Below are 23,725 nucleotides of genomic sequence, written 5' to 3' on the forward strand. Positions count from 1 at the left end.
TGCATTATAAGATGAAGATCTGCTGTAACAGAGGTGGAGAATGATGGAGGCCCACAGAGCTATGTGTCTATTATGTCCTTTTATTATTTGGTGTGGCAATAAAACTTGTTTGCTGTCTTGTCCCCTAAAAGGCAATGGCTGTGCAGTCTCATGTAGAGGGTCCATCTGCCTCTATCAACTTTGTACTGAATAAAATGTTGATGTTTTAATTGAAGATCATGTGTCTGATTATACATTATATATGTTCATGATCTCAGCATTAGTAACTCTCATCTCTTCCTAGTTGTAAAATAAACTGTAAAAGGTCCATATTGAAAGGCAGATTAAACATGTAATTTAGAGAAGGACCATAGCTTCTAATGGAGTAGAGGAGGCTTAGCATCAGAAAGACATCTTTTCATTGAATCACTTGACCATCAGCTAAAGTAGGGCACTGTAGGTTACCCTAAATGACAGCATGTCTCATTTATATTTTCAGATAATAAAGAGAGTACAATGAACAAGTCTGGAAATTTGTGCATTTATACGTACAGTACATAAATTAAAGTGATAAGAAATCAAATATCTAACCTCTATGCTATATCTGTGGTCCATAAAATTATCACATACAGGGTCTGAAATTAACACCCGCCAAGCACCAAATGTGGGTAAATTTTCTATATGGCTGGTGAATTTCGCGGTGTCATACGCCACTTTGGCGGGCACTTTTTTTGTCAGTTTGTGTCAGCTTGTAAAATAATGAAACATGTTCTAGGTTTATCATCAACGGGGTTCTGTAGCTCTTTAGTCAATAAGGTTGCAGGTCTTTGCATGGAACGGCTCACATTAGCTAGTCCTGCTGCTCATTGAAAATCTCAGTTATCATACAGACTACATATTTATTTAATTAAACAGCAGACGTTTGCAGTTTAATAATCACATTGAATTATGTAGCGACCGGCTTTTCCGGAGGTAAAAACTTCTGTAGGGTGTGTCTACAGCATTTACACACTGCTGTCACGTGAAACTGACCTATTAGAAAATGTATACTGTGCTATGCAGGAAACATAAAACATGAGCATATACTATATCAAGAGAGAAGCTCGGAAAATGGAGCACAAGTGGAAGAGTACAAAATTAGAGGTATTTCGTGGTGCATGGAAGGATAGTGTCTGTAGCTACAGACAGGCATTAAAAACTGCCAGATCAGCATATTTGAGCAAACTTATAGAAAATAACCACAAGAATCCTAGGTGTTTATTCAGTACTGTGGCTAAATTGGTTAGAAATAAAGCGTCAACTGAACCAGATACTCCGTCGCAGCACAACAGTATTGACTTCATGAATTTCTTTACTGATAAAATTGAAATAATCAGAAATATTTTTTTTTGCAGAATTATGCAATCATCTGTCACAGTACCTCAGAAAACAGTGTCTCATAATATTCCACACATGAAACTTAAATCCATCACTGTCATAGGTCATGATGAGCTGACAAAACTTATCGAAACATCAAAAGCCACAACATGTTTGTTAGATTCAATACCAACTAAGCTCTTAAAAGAGGTATTCCCTGTAATCTCAGAACCTCTTCTTAATATTATTAACTCCTCACTATCCTTAGGACATGTCCCAAGAAACTTTAAAATGGCAGTTATCAAACCGCTTATTAAGAAGCCACAACTTGATCCTGGAGAATTATCGACCGATTTCAAATCTCCCTTTATGTTGAAAATACTAGAAAAGGTTGTGCCCTCCCAAATATGTTCATTGCTACAGAGAAATAGTATATATGAACAATTTCAGTAAGGATTTTGGCCACACCACAGTACAGAGACTTCACTTATCAGAGTTACTAATGACTTGCTCTTATCATCTGATCGCGGTTGCATTTCTCTTCTTGTGCTTATAGATCTTAGTGCTGCCTTCGACACGATAGATCACGATATTCTCTTGAATAGACTAGAGAATTATATTGGCATTTCTGGACTTGCATTAGCATGGTTTAGGTCCTATGTAGCAGACCGCTACTAATTTGTCTGTGTAAATGAGGAATTGTCAAATCAAACAAAAGTTAAGTATGGAGTGCCACAGGGATCAGTTTTAGGGCCTCTGCTTTTCTCCATATATATGCTTCCCATGGGAGATATTATCAGGAATCATGGAATAAGTTTCCACTGTTATGCCAATGATACCCAACTTTATATTTCTTCAAAACCCGACGAAATTTCACATTTCTCCTAATTAGCAGAGTGTATCAATGAAATCAAAGATTGGATGGCCAGAAATTTTCTTCTACTCAATTCCGACAAAACAGAGGTACTAGTTATTGGACAAAAAACCCCCTAAAAATAAGCCGCTAAAATATAATTTGACTCTCGATGGATGTACTGTTACATCGTCTTCAACAGCGAAGAACTTAGGTGTTATATTTGATACCAATAGTCATTTGAAAATCAAATTTCCAATGTTTGTAGAACAGCATTCTTCCACCTAAGAAATATTGCTAAGTTACGACACATGCTCTCTGTTGCTGATGCCGAAAAACTAATTCATGCGTTCATGACCTCAAGACTAGATTATTGTAATGCATTACTGGGAGGATGTCTGGCAAGTTCAATAAATAAACTTCAATTAGTTCAAAATGCAGCAGCCAGAGTGCTGGCTAGAACCAAGAAATATGATCATATTAGCCCCATTTTATCGTCGTTACATTGGCTACTTGTTGAATTTCGTATTAATTTAAAAATTCTGTTAACTACGTACAAAGCTTTGAATGGTCTAGCTCCACAGTACTTAAGTGACCTTCTACCACGCTATATTCCATCACGTTCATTATGATCACAAAACTCTGGCCTGATAATAATTCCTAGAATATCAAAATCCACAAAAGGAGGTAGATCCTTTTCCTATTTGGCTCCTAAATTATGGAATAGTCTCCCTAACACTGTTTGAAATGCAGACACACTCACTCAGTTTAAGTCTAGACTAAAGACTCATCTATTTAGCCAGGCATACACCTAATTTATTCTTCACCACACAATTAGGCTGATTTAGTTAGGTCTGCCAGAACCTGAAACATTGATCATGATCTATAACTCTGCAAAAAATGTAATGGCATCTATGCTAATATTATTCTGTTTGTTTCCATGTCTCAACCTCTGGACTCCTATCCCGAGGTCACCAGGACTGGCAGGATCCAGCTACATTCCTGCTTGGTATCAGACTCCACTGCTACGTGTCTCTTAAATGCAGCTGGTGCCAGACAGACATCACTTCAGTCTATTATGATGGACCTCAGTGGATGAATTGATGCCAACTCCAACCATAAGACATGGGATACTTCATATGCCATTGCCTGCACCTTGGACTTAGGATAGACCTCACCGAAATGATCGGCCGGTTGAACTGGGACGCATCTCACTGATCTTGGTCAGCATCACCTTGGTCTAATGATGGACTACACTCTTAAAATGGAATACATAGACTATCAATAAATTGCCAACAAAGGCCTTCATCAGCCAACTAACAAAGGACAATGCATCTATATGAACTTCTGTAGTTAATCCAGGATGAACTTCAAAGACGTTAGTTATTAATTTTAAAGTTCTTACAAAATCTTTGTTTAAACACTGACCCTTAACACTTACTTAGTTTAATAATTTTAAACCATGACTTGCACTGCACATAAATAAGTAATATTGGCATTATATTCATGCTGTTAGCCAGAGGGGAACTGGCCCCCACAGTGAGCCTGGTTTCTCTCAAGGCTATTTTTCTCCATTAACAGACATCTTATGTAGTTTTGTGTTCCTTGCCTCAGTCGCCTTCGGCTTGCTTACTGGGTTTCTTTCTTTTTTTTTTTTTTTTTATGCCCAATTCCCACTACTTAGTAGGTCCTCGTGGTGGCGTGGTTACTCACCTCAATCTGGGTGACAGAGGACAAGTCTCAGTTGCCTCCGCTTCTGAGACAGTCAATCCGGGCATCTTATCACGTGGCTCACTGTGCACGACACCGTGGAGACTCACAGCATTTGCAGGCTCATGCTACTCTCCGCAATCCATTCACCACTTACCATGTGCCCCATTGAGAGCAAGAACCACTAATCACGACCACGAGGAGTTTACCCCATGTGACTCTACCCTCCCTAGCAACCGGGCCAATTTGGTTCCTTAGGAGACCTAAGTCACTCAGCACGCCCTGGATTCGAACTCGCGACTCCAGGGGTGGTAGTCAGCGTAAGTACTCACCAGGCCCCACCCTCAATGGGTTTTTAAATACAATTATTATTTAAGTACTTATTTTTATACACACTTCATAATTGTATTTAATCAAACTACACAATGATGACTCTTTAAGTCTTTATAGATATTATAGTTTCATTTTCTGTTAATGCATGATTTTCTGTAAAGCTGCTTTGAAACAATGTGTGTTGTGAAAGGTGCTATACAAATAAAAATGACTTGACTTGTATCTGTGATTATTAGAAGAAATTGATTGAAATATCTGGCTAAATACAACATAACTGATGACATTAACAAGCCTGTAATCTTATTTTACTCTTGAATTAATAATATGGACAATCCCTTCACAAATATGTATTTTTATGTTCGGAAATGCAGATCTCAACACAATTTCCCTCACTCTGCTCAAATCATATTCAAAAGCTGCTCGTTTTTCTTTTGCATGGGTAAATAAACACTCGACAGCATAAAGAGCTTGAGAAAAACATGTATCAGTCCAAACACAACAGCCAGCATTATCTGAAGTTGTGAAACACATCTAATTTTTTTGCCATCTTCTCTTGACCAACATCCAGTTCCAACCCGATTTCGTGAAAAGTCATACATAATTTATGAGTTGGCTATTTTGTATGGTCTCACACGATGTTGTTAGCATAAACTCGTACAACTTCATGTTTCACTGTTGTTACACTTGCTCACCTGGTATATACTAATGGTTAATAAAATTAATTTAGTTGGACCAACTGAAGTTATTTACAGCTTACCTACAGTTATTTAGAGCTTACCTAGTTGGTCTGACAAGACATTTTTAGAACTAGAACTTCTTATCTAGAAAGTTACTAAAGGACTGTAGGTGGGAAAGGTCCTAGTGTATATTCTCCTAAAAATCTTTGTTTGTGTTCTGCAGAAGAAAGAAAGTCATTCACATCTGGGATGGCATGAGGGTGAGTAAATGATTAGAGAATTTTCATTTTTGGGTGAACTATTCTTTTAAGAACTTGAATGGTGGATGAACAAAAAATCATATTCGCTTAAAAAAATTAATACATTTCATTAAATTAATGCAAGTGATAAAATAACTTACTTTCATGTGATAGAGATTGTCTCCAGCATCCAGATCTATGCGTCTTGCTTTTTTGTTTACTGACATAACTGCAAGACTGACATCCAGTGAACCGTGCATTTTCCCTCTGGAAAACTGTTGAAAAAGTAAATTACTGTGAGTTGAACGATTTTGGATCCAAAATCTGTGGCTTTTTTTTTGTTGGTATAGAAAAAGAATCAGTATACTTACATCATGTTGGTTCTTTGAATATCGTAAAATCCCTTTATCCAAGACAAAGTATCTCTGTAAGAAAGTTTGACTTTAAAGTTTAAAGGACAAGAATGATCAAAGGTAGTATAGGCTATTCTTACAAACAGCTACCTGAGAAAAAGATTGCAACCTATGTAAGGAAGATAAAAGTGGACACATACTGTGTCACTTTTTCTTGTACCTTGTGCCAGCCTTTAAGAGGCCACTTTCTCCTCTTCATCATGTAGCCTTCACAGATTCCTGGAGGATTTGCATCCTGCATGCTCTCTCCAGTGAGATTCATATCAGCTGGAAAGTAGTCCATTACTTCCCAGTCTTTTATGTTCTTTTAGATACCAGAGGAAAAATGCAATCACAGTTATGTACAACAGGGCATTTCTATTCACAACACAAGCATCTGTCACATATAATCCATATGAACAAAACATAACTGCTAAGCTTGTTAGGACACATGAACTTGTTGGTTTGGCTTTGACACCTTGCGATTGGACACTTGGTAGATGTTGAACAACTGGTTTCAAACACACAAGGGAATAACACCCAATACTTACTTTTGACATAGAGTACATACTTGTAAGGAAAATATTTAGGTGTGTCCAAAAACAGTTAAGGAAATTTCACCAAAAATGAAAATTCTGTCATCATTTAGTCACCTTCATGTTTTTTAAAACCCTGTTACTTTCTTTCTTCTGTGGAACACAAAATGAATTATTTCTAGCAGAATTCCCAAGCTGTTCTTGTACAAACAATAAAAGTGAATACTGACCACGGCTGTTAGGCAAAATGTTCAGTGAATAACTACATAAACTGCAGTCTGCTTCTCACACAAAGCTATCATATGGCTTCAGAAGACATTGAATATATGTCAATTTATGGAAGAGAGCAGCATGAAAATTCTTTAAAACTATTCCTTTTTTGTTCCATGGAAATAAAGAAAGTTATACGGAATGGCATGGGGCTCCATAAATGATGACAGACATTTCATTTTTGGGTGAACTATCCCTTTAACCTGTGTTTGAATGTTTACATTTCAAACAGATAGTACAAACCAGCCGTGAGGGGCGGGAGGATGCTGTGCTGCTGCTTCTGGAATGAGTGGGCTTATGCCAGCCACCGGGCGCTTTCTCCACACCGCTCATTTGTGACTGGCAGGGGTACAGTGGAGATCCATGAGATTCCATTCTGAGAATGTCTTCTGCACTTAAGTAGTCGAGCTATTTGCTCTGCTAGAGGCTCCTGTTCATTGTAAACTAGAGCACAATATGTCTGGGAAGCAAAGATATTACATTTTAAGCAAGCAAAAGATATCTTTTTCAGGAAGACAAATGATTTACTGGTTAGTCAGGCAAACATATAATATAGATACTCGCAAGATACATTAGGAAATTGATTTGTTATGACGTGTTTTTAATGATAAGGGATCTCAAGGGACACTTAATTGTATACTATATGGCAGTGATTCTCAGCTGGTATATATATATGTGTATGTACAACATGAAAAATTATTAACCAAAATAGTTTAACCTAGTTTCAGTTTAATTGTACATACAGCTTTTGAACAAAAACAAAGAATATAGGAAGTGTTTTGTCTTCCCTTTTTAAAGTTGATTAAGTCTATTTATTTTATAACCGAACTCTGCACGAATATATGGTTAAAGGCATTTTATTATTTGCAGTTAGAATTTTTCCTGCTATCCATGACCCTGTCAAAACAGACCTGCGACATATGAGTCCAGAACTCATCTGATTCTATTATCTAACAGCAGAGAACAACCTGAGCCCACACTTCTGGGGCAGGACTTTAGCCTTTGCCCTTTACTAAATCACACTGGTTCATCACCTCATAAATACTAGTCAAATGGCTTAACAATAAACATACCAGCAAGAGCAGTATACAGCAATGAAACCATGGTACCAAGGAAACCTGAATACATAATAAAATATAAAGTAATAACCATTAGGTATGGACCAAGGACCCATTAATGCTGGATGTTCTCAATTACTAATGTTTATGATCACATAATAGCAGATTATAGAAAAAGTATGCTTTTTCAGGTATAAAATGAATGGAATGTCATCACAGGGGATGGGTGTGATAGAAACCAAACATGTTTACTACAGGCTTCTGTTGCCTTGACAATGCTGACAATCTCATACTTGCCCATTAATCTAGAATAAAGGGCAAACGAGAACAGTGTTTTGTAATAACAGCTGCATTTGCAGTTGAGTAATAAGCCAGCTGATTACATAACTTTTAATAAATAATTGAAGTAAAAGCAATTGGAACTAGATATTCAGTCAGGGCTAACATTTATCATTGTTGAAAAAAAAAAGTTCTCATTTGTTTTAGATTAAAAGATTAAATTTTTTAGATTTAGATTTCTTAAAGAAAGACACGATATACACAGTAACAGCTAATGAATGGTAACCGTACACAGGTAACAGTCTACACGGGAGAGGCTTAACATTATTACACTAATTGGCTTTGAATATATTTTTTTAGCAGCCATTGGCTTGAATAGCTCTTCAACATGCACATGAGGACAGGTCACAGGAAACATGATGTATAGCATCAGGAAAACAGTATGACCAGGGCTCAGGTTAAGGAGGGATGCCATCCTCCTTGTTGAAAGAATTGTTAAAAAAACATCCTCACTTGTAAAACCACCAGCACCTCTTTTCATCCCCATCAGATTAATTGTGTCGTATTAGGCTACTTGGAACTAATCATGAAAGTAAAATATTTTAATTCTCCATGTACGATGCATAACAGACTTGAAATAACGGCAAATAGCCAATATTTGGGGTTGCCAGATATTTACACTTGTACAGTTTGAAAATATTCTGCCAGTGTTTTGCTTTAGTTGCGCAGTCTGACAACCATGAGCACATAAGATCTCTTTCCACTGCGAATCAGGTCGTCTATGAGTCATTTAGCACCAGGTTCTCCATAAACGTGCGGTACGTGATGGGAGAGGGGCGTGGCACCCCGGCCCCGTCTCGAACGGCTCTCCTCGCTGGGCCCTCGCTGGCCGGCTATCCCGGGCGAATCGGAGTCCCGCGGCGCTGCAGTATGGTTACGGTTAGGGGGGATTCTGATTTAGAGGCATTCAGTCATAATCCCACAGATGGTAGCTTCGCACCAGTGGCTCCTCAGCCAAGCACACGCACCAAATGTCTGAACCTGCGGTTCCTCTCGTACTGAGCAGCATTACTACTGCAACAACACATCATCAGTAGGGTAAAATTAACCTGTCTCACGACGATCTAAACCCAGCTCACATTCCCTATTAGTGGGTGAACAATCCAATGCTTGGTGAATTCTGCTTCACAATGATAGGAAGAGCCGACATCGAAGGATCAAAAAGCGATGTCGCTACGAACGCTTGGCCGCCACAAGCCAGTTATCCCTGTGGTAACTTTTCTGACACTTCCTGCTTAAAACCCAAAAAGCCTGTGTTATGCCAAAATTGGACTCCCCGCCAGGTCCCTATACTTAAAACCCAATCCTAACCATAGTAGGGAGTCATTGGTCGCTATCACTAAAGGCCACCCCCATACATTCCCCTAAACACACTAGGGAGTGAAAAATTGGCAAGACAATTGTGTTCTGAAAACACTAGCAAATAGGTATGTTGGAGTTTAGCGATGGGTTAACGTGTCCTTCCCAGTGTTCACATGCAATTTACGCTACTGAAGGTAATGCAAGTTTTCTTTCGTTTTGCGCACCTTTAAAATGGCCAAGAGAACAGTTTAAGGAAATCTTTTGAATTTCTTTAAAAAGAAGAGATCAGAGGGTAAGATCATGTTGCTATGACAAGTGCACAGTTACAACATGTGCATGTTTTTAACTCAAAATATTTTCAGGTTTTCATCCCTAAAATGCTTTAGTGTGTAGAACTACTTTCTTACACCACTGCTTAAAGTCCCAGTGAAGTGACTTGATGAGCAAAGTTTGATTTGGTGTTTTGACGTAAATTCTACTGAAACAGGAAGTGAGGGCGGGACATGTCGAACGACTCGTCCCATTTTTAAAAACAGCCAGTAGGATTTAGTTTACAGCCAGACACACACATACCCCTTTTTACCATGTTGCTCATGTCAGAACTGCTTACCAGCGAAACTTGAGAAGCGATCTCAATACCGTCCAGCTTTTCCCAAAGTCTTGCGAACCAAATGTTGATCTGACTGACAACATTAATACATAACCAGCCCACAAATGCACAGAGCACATGTTTGGCATATGAACGTTAGAAGACATAACGGCCTTCCACGTTCTGGATGCATGTAACTTGCTCAATATGAGAGTATTAAAGAGTGTACAATTCTTTCATAAGAAATGTTAAGTAAAATGAGAATCCATCAAAATCTCTCTAAATGTGCACACCTTTAGACTAAATGTTCAATAGACATTATTCACAGCAGCACCATCTTAAATTTTTGACGGGAATGACAACGAGGCTGTGAGGGACAGACGTACAGTCTCTTCAGTGGGTTGTATATTTGTTTCGTGTTTTAAATTGTTCCGCTGATGAAACATTGAAAACAAATCTTTCCAAGAAATTTCAGTAGACAAAAAACTTCAGACAACATGAGTTGTGGAAAATTAGATGTGATCTAGGAGATTTTTGATAGCTTTATACAGTGCATGTCATTGAAGAGACGGTCTATCCTTCACAGCCTCATTTTAATTTCCGTCAAAAATCAAACATGGTGCTACTGTGAATAAGGTCTGTTGGATGTTGTTCAGTGAAGCCTGCTAAAAACAAATCAATGGGAGTTTATGCCACTAAATTGAAATGTGCATCTTTATTCCACTTATTGCCGTTTTAATGTTTTGATATGTTGACACAAATTAAGGAATTACTCTCACTGTAATATTTATATAGCAAAACTATGGCAAAATATCAAAGCTGGAGTGCACTTTTCTAATGATATATAGGTTGCCACGATTAAATAAGAATTGTATTGCAGTAACATGCATTAATGAAAACAATTCATATTGTGAGGACGCCTTAAATATTTGCGTAATTCCCTCCCAACAAAGAGATGTTTGACCCCACCATCCCCCTTGACATTTTACAAATCGACCACTCAGCATGACGTACACCTAAATAATACTGTCTATGATAACATCATAGTGAGATCAACTAGAAATTTAGAGTGCTACATTTATGTAATGTTAAATTTTATTATAATTTGTAAGAACAGAGCATGCTTTTAAAAATTATAATATAACAATATAACACAAATTGCATTACTGAAGCCCTTTCTCTTTGACTGTATCAGGGTAGAATTATGTAAGGCATCGCCATATGAATGACCTTAACTAAGAAAGTGTGTTGTGGAATACAAATAAACAGATTTACTGGTTACTGAGCTTGTTTACTCATAGTTCAAAACTCTAGATTTGTTATGTTTAACTAAGACAATATTTAAACATGTTAAAATAGCTCCTAAATGTATGGAAAAACTCTGAGCACTGGCACAGTTTACTGATCACCACATGATTAAAACAAAATTGTCACCGATTCATATAGTAATTTTGTGACCATTTGTAAACTGGTTATAAACCCTTATGCCCAAATAGTACAGGTTATTAGTGGTAACACCAGCAGTCAAGCATTAGGGTGAAACATAAAAAAACAATCATATCTGAATTTTATCTTTGCCATGAATCTTGTCCACTTAACAATGGACAATTTGGATTATGTGTTTATATCAGGTTATTTCCCTAGTTAGCTGTCTTCACCATACTACTTTTAAAGCTACTGATAAAAGCTACAATTTTCCTTATTTATTAGTGTATAAGCTGTGAACATAAAAATCCATGTTTTGACATCATCATCTCATACTATGTATGTGATTATGGATCATTTAAAAATAATACATTTCCTTGTGTATTGTATTCCATACTCTTACCTGAGATTCCTGCTCTTGTTCATTGTGTGGTGTAATTCAGAATAAGTTTCTCCAGATGTCCGACTGTCAATTTCCCCCATTTGTACAATTGGGCGTCACTCTGCTTGGTGGGACAGGCAACTAGTTAAACCACTTTTTCTTAAAAAGCAAGAATGCGGATATTACATGCCTATACCAGTTCTGTGTATGGTTGATAGCTCCCAAACCATCCTCCAAATCCATCAAAGGCTCTGGGCAAATTCATTATCCGCATTAGTGTCTTAAAGGCTGTCGGATTTAGAGGCACACATGAAGAATTGTACTGACAGCCAGCCATTTAGATGATTTAAAATCTGTTGGAAACTATTGGGCTGTTCTGCCATTACCTGGTTAAAGAGATGTGATAACTTCCAAATTTACTAATTTGGTTTATAGAGTGAGTAGCCCCCTTTTTTTTCATCAAATCGGCATATACTTTTATTTATAGGGAAATTCACAAATTCACATGGTTTTCCCTAAAAGAGTACTTATATACTGTAAAATTGCATAACTAACCTAAAATCAGAAAGTCAAAATATGTAGCATACAGACATTTCTATAGCAAACCTGGACTTGCAGCCATAAATGACTAACTGACCTAGATTAACATGAAGTAATCCAGAGATTAGCACTAATCAGGATCCATGATCACAAGCAAGTTTTTACTTTGGCTGTAAAAAAAAAAAAAAAAAAAAAAAAAAAATGCACGTTTCTCTTGGCTTTTGAATTTACAAATACAAGACAAACTTTGATGTTGGCTTGACACATCCTTGTCTGAATGTTTAAACAAGTTTTATATTTGATGGATATACAGACATTACAGTAAGACAAACAGACAGTTAGCTGGATAGATAGTAGACAGACAGTCACATACACTCACTGAGTACTTTATTAGGAACACCTGTACACCTACATATTCATGCGATTATCTAATCACCCAATCGTGTGGCAGCATTGCAATGCATGAAAAATTCTGTAACTGCTGATCTCCTGGGATTTTCATGCACAACAGGCTCTAGAGTTTACTTAGAATTGTGCCAAAAACAAAAAAACATCCAGTGAGTGGTAGTTCTGCGGACAGAAACGTCCTGTTGATGAGAGAGGTCAGCGGAGAATGTCCAGACTTGTTCGAGCTGATAAAAAGGCTACAGTAACTCAGATAACCACTCTGTACAATTGTAGTGAGCAGAATAGCATCTCAGAATGGGTTAGATGGGCTACAAAAGCAGACGTCCATGTCGGGTACTTTATTAGGATCATAGTGTTCCTAATAAAGTGGTCAGTGAGTGTAGCTAGACAGATAAACCATCAGATCGATAGAGAGAGCAACTAAAAGCAGATTAAAGGTATTTTGTGGGTTTGTTTACATTTGAATTTTTGATAGCTGGAGTTTGGATTAATGCGCATTCTGTTGTTCATCTTATCACATTTTTTGCGATTTTTCAGATTTTTGATCATCCGCATGAAAACCGTAAACTGATCAGTTAGAAAAGTCATAGCACACTATTCCAGAACTGTCGGAATGTCTGTGCCAAGTTTGTTGGATGTATCTTAAAGGCTCTAGGAGGAGTAAGTGTTAGAAATGTTAGTCTCGATTTAGGGATTTTTAAAAAACCCTCAACAAAGTTTGTAAAATAACAGTTTGTTGTTATGATTATCTTTTTATTTTTTTGTGTTTTACAAAGACACAAATTTAAAATGAATTAATGAAAATATAACTATAAATACCTTTAATAAAAATCCCTCAGCCCAGATGTTTTCAAACACAAAAACAAATAGCAAGGTTTGAGTGACGTTTGGGAAAATAAACTGCCCCTTTTCAAATACTTTGTGCATTAGCAGATCAACTTAATTGTGAACATATCCTGCATGGAAATGTAAGTGTTTATTTCCAACTATGGCAGTGATTCCCAACAAGTGAAATGAGTACCTAGAGCAGATTCCAAGGGATACAAGGAGTTTAAAGGAAGATATTGCTGGTAGTTACATAAGAAAAAAAATATTGGAAAATATGCATAGGAAGGTACAAGTGTTGATGGAAGAAGATGCAGCAATGACAATCAGACTAAATACCAATTTTAAATAACACAGTTTTATTATGCAGATGACATTAATCATATACAGTCGTTCTTACTTTATACACATGGTGACACTGCACTGGATGATTTAATTCCTCTAAATGTCTCATTCAAGTCTATTAGTAAAATTCAGAGAGTTGCTTCCTGTATTTTAGGAGCGTCTTTATCTCTAACAGCCTCTGAGGCGTACCCGGCTTCCCGCTGTTTGACATATTGCTGAAGGAGGTCGGAAAGATGGGCTGGGTGGCGATGTAGCAGTGAAACAGTATGCGAGGTCATCATTGTTAGACCACTAACCAGTTCACCTTGAACAGTGGTCATGGATGGGAGTCTGGAGTAAAGGAGAATGCCTTGAAATGAGAGCAATGTGTTTTCTATACAAGCTCCTGAAAGAAATGTATCAGAAAGCCTTTTGTTAGACAACAACAACCTTCCTGAAAGACCTTTATGAATGCAATTGCATTGAAAGTCCATGCATCTGAAGGACCTACCTAAAAGCACCATCTGAGGAGTGCCCCTCAACACTTGCAGCATCTCTTTAACTTTTGGCTCTTTACTAACAAATATTACAGTCTGGCCAATAAATAGAGGCAACATGTTACTGTATTTACTGTCATTGAGGAAGGACCGCATCACCTGCAAAAACATGTAAAATGTTGTTACATAGTACAAACCCACATTGCAACAGTTGTAATCATCATTATAATGTGGCATAACCTGGTTTGGGAAAAATTTGACATTGATGTTGTGTCTTTTCAGTCTGTGTTTAAGGAGCAACATGTCCTCTGCATTTGTTGCATTGTTCTGGACCACAGCAATCATCTTAAACTCCTTAAATAAACTTTCAAGGTCTTTCCTCAACAAAACTGCCAGACCACTTTCCTAAAAGGGGTGAGAGAATATTAATTATTATATATGATACATTGCACATTATTGTAAATGATATATTGCACTGTATCCATTATCACTCTTTTAAATTACTGACACTCCACTGGGAACTCTAAAAGGAGTTTTGCATCCTGCACATTGCTTATTATACAGCCTATAAAGTTGTGCTCAAACGTTTGCATACCCTTGGAGAATTGGTAATATATGTACTATTTTTAAAGAAAACATGAGTGAGCAGGCAAAACACATTTCTTTTATTTCTTATGGGATTCATATTCAGCTGTAGGTTATAACAGAATGGCACAATCATAAAACAAAACATGGCAACAAAGAAAAAATTAAATGACCCCTGTTCTGCATAAGTCTGCATACTCTTAGTTTTTAATACTGTGTATTGTCCCCTTTAGCATCAATGACAGTGTGCAGTCTTTTGTAATAGTTGTCTATGAGGCCCCAAATTCTTGCAGGTGGTATAGCTGCCCATTCGTCTTGGCAAAATGCCTCCAGGTCATGCAAAGTCTTTGGTCGTATTGCATGAACCGCACGTTTGAGATCTAATACCCAAAAATTTACTCACATTTATGTAATTTCAAACTCGCATGACTTTCTTTCTTCCTTGGAACACAAACGAAGATATTTTGATGAAGATATGAGGTGTTTTTGTCCATGCAATGCAAGTGAATGGTGACCAAAAGACTCCAGTAGTTGAATCAATATCTTTTGAAGTGATCCAATCTATTTTGGATGAGATAAGTCCAAAATATTATTTTTTCACAGTAAATCTTGACATTGGCAGTCTCCTTGGGGATAATGATTTCAAGCTTGATTATACTTCCTAGCGCCATCTAGCGCTCTGTGCATGTGTCAAATGCTAGGAAGTATAATCGAGCTTGAAATCATGATCACCAAGGAGACTGCCAGTGTCAAGGTTTACAGTGAAAAAGGAGTAATATTTTTATCTGTTCTCACCCCAAACCAACTGGATCGCTCCAGAGGATATGGATTAAAGGTGCACTCAGCAATTCCTGAGAAACCCTGTTGATATTCAAAATCAATTGCAAAAACAAACACACCCCTCCCTTCAGTGCTCCTTTGAAAGCTCCACCCCCCAAATTCATGCAAGTGAGACGGTTTTACGCACACCAGCTCCAGACACTCACAACTCTCCTGCTAATAAATCTACCATCACAACAACAGCATATATGGGTTCTGTGAAACGTAGCTAAATTTATGTTACCCACCTATCGAGAAGAAAAAGAGCAACTTCTGCATCTGTCTTCAAGCCTTTTATCTCTCGGAGGTCTCTCCACCGCTGAAAAGCCTCGCCGATGTTGACACAGCTCCTAGCCCTCGACTTAACATAATCCTTCTTTTTTAGTTTATATTCGTCTGACTTTTTCTCTTTGTCCGTTTCTCAGCCATTTGTCCTCCATGAAGTTTAGAAAGTTCACATCAGCCAGATTTGCCGTCGCACTTCTTATGAATTTTCCCTCTCGCTCTGCACGCCAAAATCCTGTTAACGTGCAAGAACCACCCCCTATTGCTGATTGACTGGAGTAGTGTTGTGTGGATCGGTCAGATCCACTTTGTTTTTGTCCCATTTACAGAGCCAGGGCTGAGTACAAATATTAGATTTTTTTTTTTTCAGCCCACCCACAGAACAGACAGCTAGCAGACTGTGAGGAGGTATTTGCAGAATTTGACAAAAAGTGTATTGGATTAGAATTACTGAGTGCACTTTTAAACCAATGGAATATTGCCTTTATGTTGCCTTTATGTCCTTTTTGGAACTTTCAAATTTGGTTACCATTCACTTGCATTGTATGGACAAACAGACATCATATCTCCACTAAAATATCTTTGTTTGTGTTCTGCTGCAGAAAGAAAGCCTTTGAGTTTGAGATGACATAAATGGGAGTAAATGATAAGAGAATTATCATTTTTGGGTGAACTATTCCTTTAAAGTGCTCACATTATTTTAGATATGCATGAAGCCAAATGTTGCACAACATTTTTTTTAAACATTCAACCAAATTCCTACTAAAGAGAGTGTTACATTAAATACTGCATTTCATTGGCTCTGTACCTGTACTCTGCACAATGACAATACAGTTGAATCTAATGTAATCTAATCTAAAGCAGTGATCCACCTCTTCAGTCTTTCTAACTCGGGGAGCAAGGGCACCAGGAGGAGCTGCAGGTGTAGGGGGAATGTACTCTGTGACAGCCAACAGCTTCTGCTTGAGAAAGTGCACTGGCTTTCTGTGACGGGTGACTGCTTTGGAGCCATGACGAACACTTTGGGTTAATGGCAGCCAACCTGTAGGTTGAAAAACAAATATATTAGTAAGAACAAGGCAACAATGTGGGCATGAGCATTCAAAAAGTGAAATGGATTTAAAGGAGGCCACAAATCATTCCTAAATGTATCATGTGATGACACAACACGCAATGTTCTCATAAAATGAAATAAAAAATGTAACTGCTCTACAATAGTAGCATTCTTAACAGAGAGGAGAAGGGGCAGCGACATACTAAATCACAGTAAAGGGGGAGCTCATGCCAAAATGTAAATTTCATTGAATACTTTTTATTTTTGCATACAATTTAAGTGAACAGCAGCAAAGGCTGTCAATCTCATTTGTGTTACACGGAAAAAATAAAGTCAGGTTTTCAACAACATGAGGGTGAGCAAGTGATGACAGAATTTTCATTTTTAGGTGAACTAGCCTACTGATTGACAGTCGAATTAGAAAATAATAATTTAAAATAAAAATGATAGATTGGAAAACAACAGCCTTTTTAATTAACACCTCCAAAATGAATTGAATAAGCGCTGACAGTAATGAAGCTGTACACGCAATACCTCAACACAGGCCTACAGTGTCTTTAAACTGTATATTTAAATGAAAATCGCTCACATTTTCAAGAATTTTAGCATTTACTTTTAAAAATTAAGCTAGTAATCATGTCAAAACAAAACTGTACCTGCTCTTGGGAGAAGCTTGCCACACAAGGTCGCTGCCATCTTGATCCGGATGTGACGTTAAGACGGTAAAGTTGCGCTTACAAAATAAAAGTACAATGTATAAACCATGTAGTTAGCTATTTTTATTTTTTGATATATGATTGCATTTAAAGTTAATTATTATATAAACTCCACATGTATTTTTTTTTAAGTTAAAAGTTAATTGCAAAACCGATTGAGTTACATAACATTTTACGTAAGACGTAAGAGCATAATAGTGCTGACGCAGGTTTGCAGCTGCAGGCGTGAAACGTCTATTGAGCTTCTGTACGTCAAGGAATATCGGTAATATTGTGAAGAATACCGAACCCAATTCCAGACAACCCACAATTTACACTTATGTGCCTCGTTCTACTGCAGAAAATCTACGGACAGCGGCACAGGCAAGGATCTGAGTAACATGCGAAAGAGCTATAAGAGCGACCAGGATGTGGGAATATTTTTTTTATTTACTTTTTTATGTCTTAAATACAACACCATGACCTCAGACCCTATTCACATGTGAAGACATTGCATAGCCATCAGTAGTGATATTTACATAAAAATGCAATGCATGCAGGCCAGTAAACAAGCCGATTTGTTTGTGTTTTGATACCTTACAAAAACGTATCAATGTGGTATAACATTTTGGAGCATTGTATCCATGTTCTGCAACTGATTTACTGTGCTTGCCAAATGCTAATAAATAATAATTGATTACATGAGCTTATACATAGTCAATTGACCTTGAAAGGATGACCTCCCATCACTTAATTAAGTTCATATGTAGAGAGCCAACCAGAATTATGAGACAAACTTTAGAGAGTTATATTGCTTTTATTATAAATGATGCATGTGTCAATGATACAGTAAAGACATAGTATAACATCCTACCTTATACCTTACCATATGTATGTATTTGCAACAAATTCCCTATGCATACACATTTATATGCATTTTAACCTTTGTATGTCTGTACAAAGTACAGTTACTCAGAGGTCTGTCAAAAAACTGCCATAAATATATTATATATTTATATTATTTACCACGTTCACTTAATTTTTTTTAACCAACATCAGTCCTGATCATAACTACCAAATATTCATTAATTAATTAAATCATTCATTCAAGGATTTTAACCCTTTAAATGCCAGTTTGTTTACATAATGCCACTGTTGTTTTTTACACACACACAAATTTCTCAATACACAAATACAAAACACACTCTGGCATCCATACCAACACACCCACACAATTTTAGCTGCATCATTTATTCAGTTGGCCTGCAGTGCTCTATAATACAGCAAACAGAAAATAGGAAAGAAAAGCATGTATTTGCTCCATTGGCTAAACATGAGGAAAATGGCGCCATCTGGTGGAAAATATTAAAAATTAACATTTTGAAGTCAGGGCTCTGGAACGAAAGCATAATATCATAGAATTTATAATTGTATGCTTTAATGGCACTGGGGTCAAATATTGCCATTTTAATGGGTTTCAATGTGGATATTTTTGTCCTGAAGGTCCTGAGTGTAACTATTTTGTGTACACAGTGTATTGTAGATGTATTATAGGAACTGAGGTTGAAATATCAAAATTCCCCCAAAAATACACACCTTTGGAAAAATGTATTTGTCCCGAAGGTTGCACAAGGGTTAAAAAACATATAAAATAAGTATGTGTATTCATTGTTTCTTAATTTCATCCTACAGTGTTTTGAGGAGGATCAGCTTGCCTCTCTAGATCCAATTAAGCAATTCGGCAATTGGTTTGATCAAGCCATTAAATGCCAAGAGGTGGGCGAAGCCAATGCAATGTGTCTTTCAACAGCCACCAAGTAAGAATATGTGGTTCATTGTTCAACAGTACCTAGGACTATACAGATTAGTTTTGATATATCTTGCAGAGATTGTATTTAGGCCCATATACACTGCCGGCCAAAAGTTTGGAATAATGTACAGATTTTTATTTTATGGAAAGAAATTGGTATTTTTATTCACCAAAGTGTTATTCAACTGATCACAATGTATAGTCAGGACATTAATAATGTGAAAAATTACTATTACAATTTGAATTATTATTATTATTATTATTTTAATTCTTAAACTACTTCAAATAGTTCTCATCAAAAAATCCTCCATGTGCAGCAATGAGAGTTTTGCAGATCCTTGGCATTCTAGCTGTCAGTTTGTCCAGATACTCAGGTGACATTTCACCCCACACTTCCTGTAGCACTTGCCATAGATGTGATGTCTTGTCGGGCACTTCTCACGCACCTTACAGTCTAGCTGATCTCACAAAAGCTCAATGGGGTTAAGATCCATAACACTCTTTTCTAATTATCTGTTGTCCAATGTCTGTGTTTCTTTGTCCACTCTAACCTTTTCTTTTTGTTTTCCTGTTTCAAAAGTGGCTTTTTCTTTGCAAATCTTCCCATAAGGCCTGCACCCCTGAGTCTTCTCTTTACTGTTGTACATGAAACTGGTGTTGAGTGGGTAGAATTCAATGAAGCTGTCAGCTGAGGACATGTGAGGCATTTATTTCTCAAACTAGAGTCTCTGATGTACTTATTATCTTGTTTAGTTGTACATCTGGCCTTCCACATCTCTTTCTGTCCTTGTTAGAACCAGTTGTCCTTTGTCTTTGAAGACTGTAGTGTACACTTTTGTATGAAATCTTCAGTTTTTTGGCAATTTCAAGCATTGTATAGCCTTCATTCCTCAAAACAATGATTGACTGACGAGTTTCTAGAGAAAGCTGTTTCTTTTTTGCCATTTTTGACCTAATATTGACCTTAAGACAAGCCAGTCTATTGCACACTGTGGCAACTCAAAAACAAAAACAAAGACAATGTTAAGCTTCATTTAAAAAACCAAATAGCTTTCAACTGTGTTTGATATAATGGCAAGTGATTTTCTAGTACCAAATTTAGCATGATTACTCAAGGATAAGGTGTTGGAGTGATGGCTGCTGGAAATGGGGTCTGTCTAGATTTTGATCAAAAATTACTTTTTTTTTCAAATAGTGATGGTGCTGTTTTTTACATCAGTAATGTCCTGACTATACTTTGTGATCAGTTGAATGCCATTTTGGTGAGTTAAAGTACCAATGTCCTTCCGAAACAGCAAAATCTGTACATTATTCCAAACTTCTGGCCGCCAGTGTATGTTCCTCTGTCACTTCTAAAGGGATGGATGCCCTTCTGCACGCATGGTTCTTCTGAAAGGCTACAGCGAAGAAGGATTTCGCTTCTTTACCATTTATGAGAGTCGGAAAGGTTCAGAGCTGGTGAGTTTTTAAAAGAGCAATTTAATTTATGATTCAGGAAAAGTCAATATGGGTTTTACATTTTCATAAGTCCTCAAAATGACCATCTGTTTTACATTCATGTAGGACAGCAATCCCTATGCCTGTCTTGTCTTTTACTGGGAACCACTAAACAGGCAGGTGAGTGTCATTCAAAAAATTGTTTAATAGGGGGAACAAATTATTACATTTTAATAAAATATTGAGAATACATAATGTGTATTATATATGTTTTGTGTCCTAATAGATTCGTATTGAAGGTACTGCAGAGAGAATCCCATATGAAAGTTCACGTGACTACTTCCACTCAAGGCCCAAGAGCAGTCAGATCAGTGCTGTTGTTAGCAGACAGAGCACATTAATACCAAGCAGACAAGTGAGTACCATTCTCACCACTATCTATTTCAGCATTTAACAAAAGAATTTTCGTTTCACACTATTAGCACTGTAATTATTGTCCTGATTTGGTGCAGCACCTGTTTTAATTTCCCTGTATACTCTTCATAGTACCTGAGAGACAAGAATGCAGAGCTTGAAGAAAGGTATAAGAACACAGAGGTACCAATGCCAGATTACTGGTGAGCCTTCTGGAATTGTATTATTCCTCTGTTCTGTTTTGTTCAGGGCACAGAAATTACACACTTCGCCTTTAATGTCTAAATCCTGTCTGTGTTTCTGTTTAAATTATAGGTTTGTTTTACTCCTTTTCTTGGGTATATTTTTGCAGGGGTGGATACATTGTCAAGCCTTTCCTGACTGAGTTCTGGCAGGGTCAGACCAATAGATTACATGACCGAATTGTGTTCTTGCGGCCCAAAGAGGAAGAGACTGAGCTGAGAGATATGCAGCACCAAGCAGCAGGGGGCTGGATATACCAACGGTTATCCCCTTGATGGAGCGATTGCTATGGAATCACTGTCACTATCTGTGACATTCAAACAATCTTTATTTGGCCTACAGGAATTGGCACAGGCATTAACTAACTTGTGAAGACTCACCAATCGCCATTTTTTCATCCTACATGTGTACTGTCTGAACCAAAACCAGAAGATTTTGCTTTGTTGATAATTGTAGACATGATTTTATAAATAGAAATCATGTGATTGCATTAAAAATGGTGCTTAATGTTTGTTATTAAGGGAATAGTAGAAAATGTTCTCATCATTTACTCACCCACATGCCATCCCAGATGTGTATGACTTTCTCCTGCTGAACACAAAGAGTTTTAAAAGAATATCTCAGCTCTGTAGGTTCATACAATACAACTGAATGGTGACCAAAACTTTGAAGCTCCAAAAAACACACAAAGGCAGCATAAAAGTAATCCATAAAACTCTAGTGTTTTAATCCATGTCTTCTGAAGTGATCCAATGAGTTTTGGGTGAGAACTGACCAAATTTTAAATACTTTTTTACTATAAATCTTGATATCAGCCACTTCCTTGGTGATCATGATTTCAAGCTCTATTACACTTCCTAGCAACATCTAGTGCACGCGTAAAGCACTAGAAAGTGTAATCGAGCTTGAAATCATGATGGGGCCTAGAGACTGCAATGGCCAGACGTACAGTGAAAAAGGAGTTATATTTTGGTCTTTTCTTACTCAAAAATTGATTGGATCACTTCAGAAGACATTGATTAAACCGCCGGAGTGTTATGGATTATTTTTATGCTGCCTTTATGTGCTTTTTGGAGGTTCAAAGCTTTGGTCACCATTCAATTGCATTGTATGGACCTACAGAGCTGAGATATTCCTCTAAAAATCTTTGTTTCTGTTCTGCTGAAGAAAGACACATCTGGGATGGCATGAGGGTAATGATGAGAAAACTTTAATATTTGGGAGGAATATCCCTTTAAGCCTTCAAGACTGACTTCAACACATTCTTAAACTATTACTTGTAAGTGCAAAGACTGTTGATTGCTTAATGTTCATTAATTATTGAAAAGCACAGGTTAACTCAGAGCCTTAAATCGTTTTAGAGAGCATAGGACCTCTGTCAAAATAAGAAAGCAGTCATTATGAAAATCAAGTGTCAAGTGAATAAAACTGGGTTTCCATTCCCAGTTTAAACCCAACAGTTTCACGTAAAATCCTTGTTCACAAAAACGTGGTTATTATACACAATGTGTAAGTGTATCAATGGATTTTTCTGCGAGACAAATGTGAAGTATTTTGATTAGAATTACTTGTTATAAATGTACCAAACATAATTCTAATATAATTGTCAACTTCTCTATTTACTGTAATTCTATGTAATTCAATGATGTCTGGTTACCTGTTGGCAGTGGCTTTAAAACAATTTGTGCTTGTAGAGAACTGTCTGTGTCCTCAGTACATTACACAAGTGACTTTTTGTACTTTCCACACAATTTATCACATCTCGGCAATGTCAATAAAACAAACTTTATTAACCTTTCAATAGCCCATTTAAATTGCTGACAGTAGACAAGTATAGATTAGACAAGGCAAATTAAAGCTGTTGTGGTAGTTGGAGGGACAGCCTTATCTAGTGGCTATATGGCAGGCAATGGTAAGCTGATAAAATCAGAGATAAAGGCCAAAGTACATCTGAATGCTTATCCTCGAGTTAACCCTCTCCTATTGTTTCAACCACAATATATAAAACGCACACACATCATGTGTTAATCAAAAGGCACATCAGTCCATCAATCAGCTTGCAAGCTAAATCATGTTTCCCTCAGATGTATGATTTGTTATTATTCAATAATGCAATTTTATGATCATGCTCCAAATGAAATGTAAAAAACAAAATGATCATGGGAATTTACTATGAGAAAATGCTTATCAGGCATTATTTTATTTGCCCCAAAGTGGAAATATCACATTTTATGAGCATAACACAATCATGCTTCATAATCTGCAGCTGAGGGAAAATATTAACCCTTTAGGGTTGCTTGTAAAATAGGCTATAATATTGGAAATAAAAAGACATTTTCTGTTCCAGTA

The 23,725-nt window shown here is 37.0% G+C and overlaps 3 protein-coding genes across 6 annotated transcripts in view; 1 reads left to right on the plus strand and 2 right to left on the minus strand.

The window, feature by feature from the left end:
• Window positions 1–11,655, minus strand: part of osbpl7 (oxysterol binding protein-like 7) — a 33,636-nt gene extending 21,981 nt beyond the window's left edge. For all 3 annotated transcript variants that reach the window (XM_051666796.1, XM_051666797.1, XM_051666794.1), the window contains exons 1-5: window positions 11,462–11,655; window positions 6,589–6,805; window positions 5,721–5,864; window positions 5,519–5,572; window positions 5,309–5,422 (exon numbers count right to left, since the gene is read on the minus strand). In XM_051666796.1, the coding sequence (XP_051522756.1) occupies window positions 5,309–5,422; window positions 5,519–5,572; window positions 5,721–5,864; window positions 6,589–6,720 (444 nt within the window). In that variant the 5' untranslated portion in view covers window positions 6,721–6,805; window positions 11,462–11,655. The remainder of the gene's footprint in view (window positions 1–5,308; window positions 5,423–5,518; window positions 5,573–5,720; window positions 5,865–6,588; window positions 6,806–11,461) is intronic.
• A 1,896-nt stretch (window positions 11,656–13,551) lies between these two features.
• On the minus strand, window positions 13,552–17,578 carry mrpl10 (mitochondrial ribosomal protein L10). 2 transcript variants are annotated; one of them, XM_051667667.1, is made up of 5 exons: window positions 17,434–17,578; window positions 16,596–16,765; window positions 14,275–14,439; window positions 14,049–14,193; window positions 13,552–13,943 (listed from the first exon to the last, which is right to left on the minus strand). In XM_051667667.1, exons 1-5 carry the CDS (start codon window positions 17,471–17,473, stop codon window positions 13,687–13,689), a joined length of 777 nt encoding a protein of 258 aa, XP_051523627.1. In that variant the 5' UTR covers window positions 17,474–17,578; the 3' UTR covers window positions 13,552–13,686. The 2 variants fall into 2 exon arrangements, with proteins under 2 accessions (XP_051523627.1, XP_051523626.1); XM_051667666.1 differs by having other exon boundaries at window positions 14,049–14,439.
• A 128-nt stretch (window positions 17,579–17,706) lies between these two features.
• Window positions 17,707–21,980, plus strand: pnpo (pyridoxamine 5'-phosphate oxidase; the record flags this gene model as incomplete). The annotated part of the gene is made up of 7 exons (XM_051667349.1): window positions 17,707–17,856; window positions 19,165–19,289; window positions 20,641–20,740; window positions 20,846–20,899; window positions 21,006–21,134; window positions 21,266–21,336; window positions 21,486–21,980. Coding segments are annotated over 7 exons (795 nt in total), but the record flags the coding sequence as incomplete, so codon positions are not given.
• Window positions 21,981–23,725: the final 1,745 nt, after the last annotated feature.

Source organism: Myxocyprinus asiaticus, chromosome 32, assembly GCF_019703515.2.
Source record: "Myxocyprinus asiaticus isolate MX2 ecotype Aquarium Trade chromosome 32, UBuf_Myxa_2, whole genome shotgun sequence".
NCBI lineage: Eukaryota > Metazoa > Chordata > Actinopteri > Cypriniformes > Catostomidae > Myxocyprinus > Myxocyprinus asiaticus.

Bases quoted from the DNA above. Each gene is read 5' to 3' on its own strand.
- mrpl10 (XM_051667666.1), bottom strand. From the start codon at position 17,473: ATGGCAGCGACCTTGTGTGGCAAGCTTCTCCCAAGAGCAG. The intron at 16,766-17,433 runs GTACAGTTTTGT...TTCAACCTACAG, and splicing joins CAAGCTTCTCCCAAGAGCAG to GTTGGCTGCCATTAACCCAA. The intron at 13,944-14,048 runs GTAGGTCCTTCA...CATTTCTTTCAG, and splicing joins TCCTCAGATGGTGCTTTTAG to GAGCTTGTATAGAAAACACA.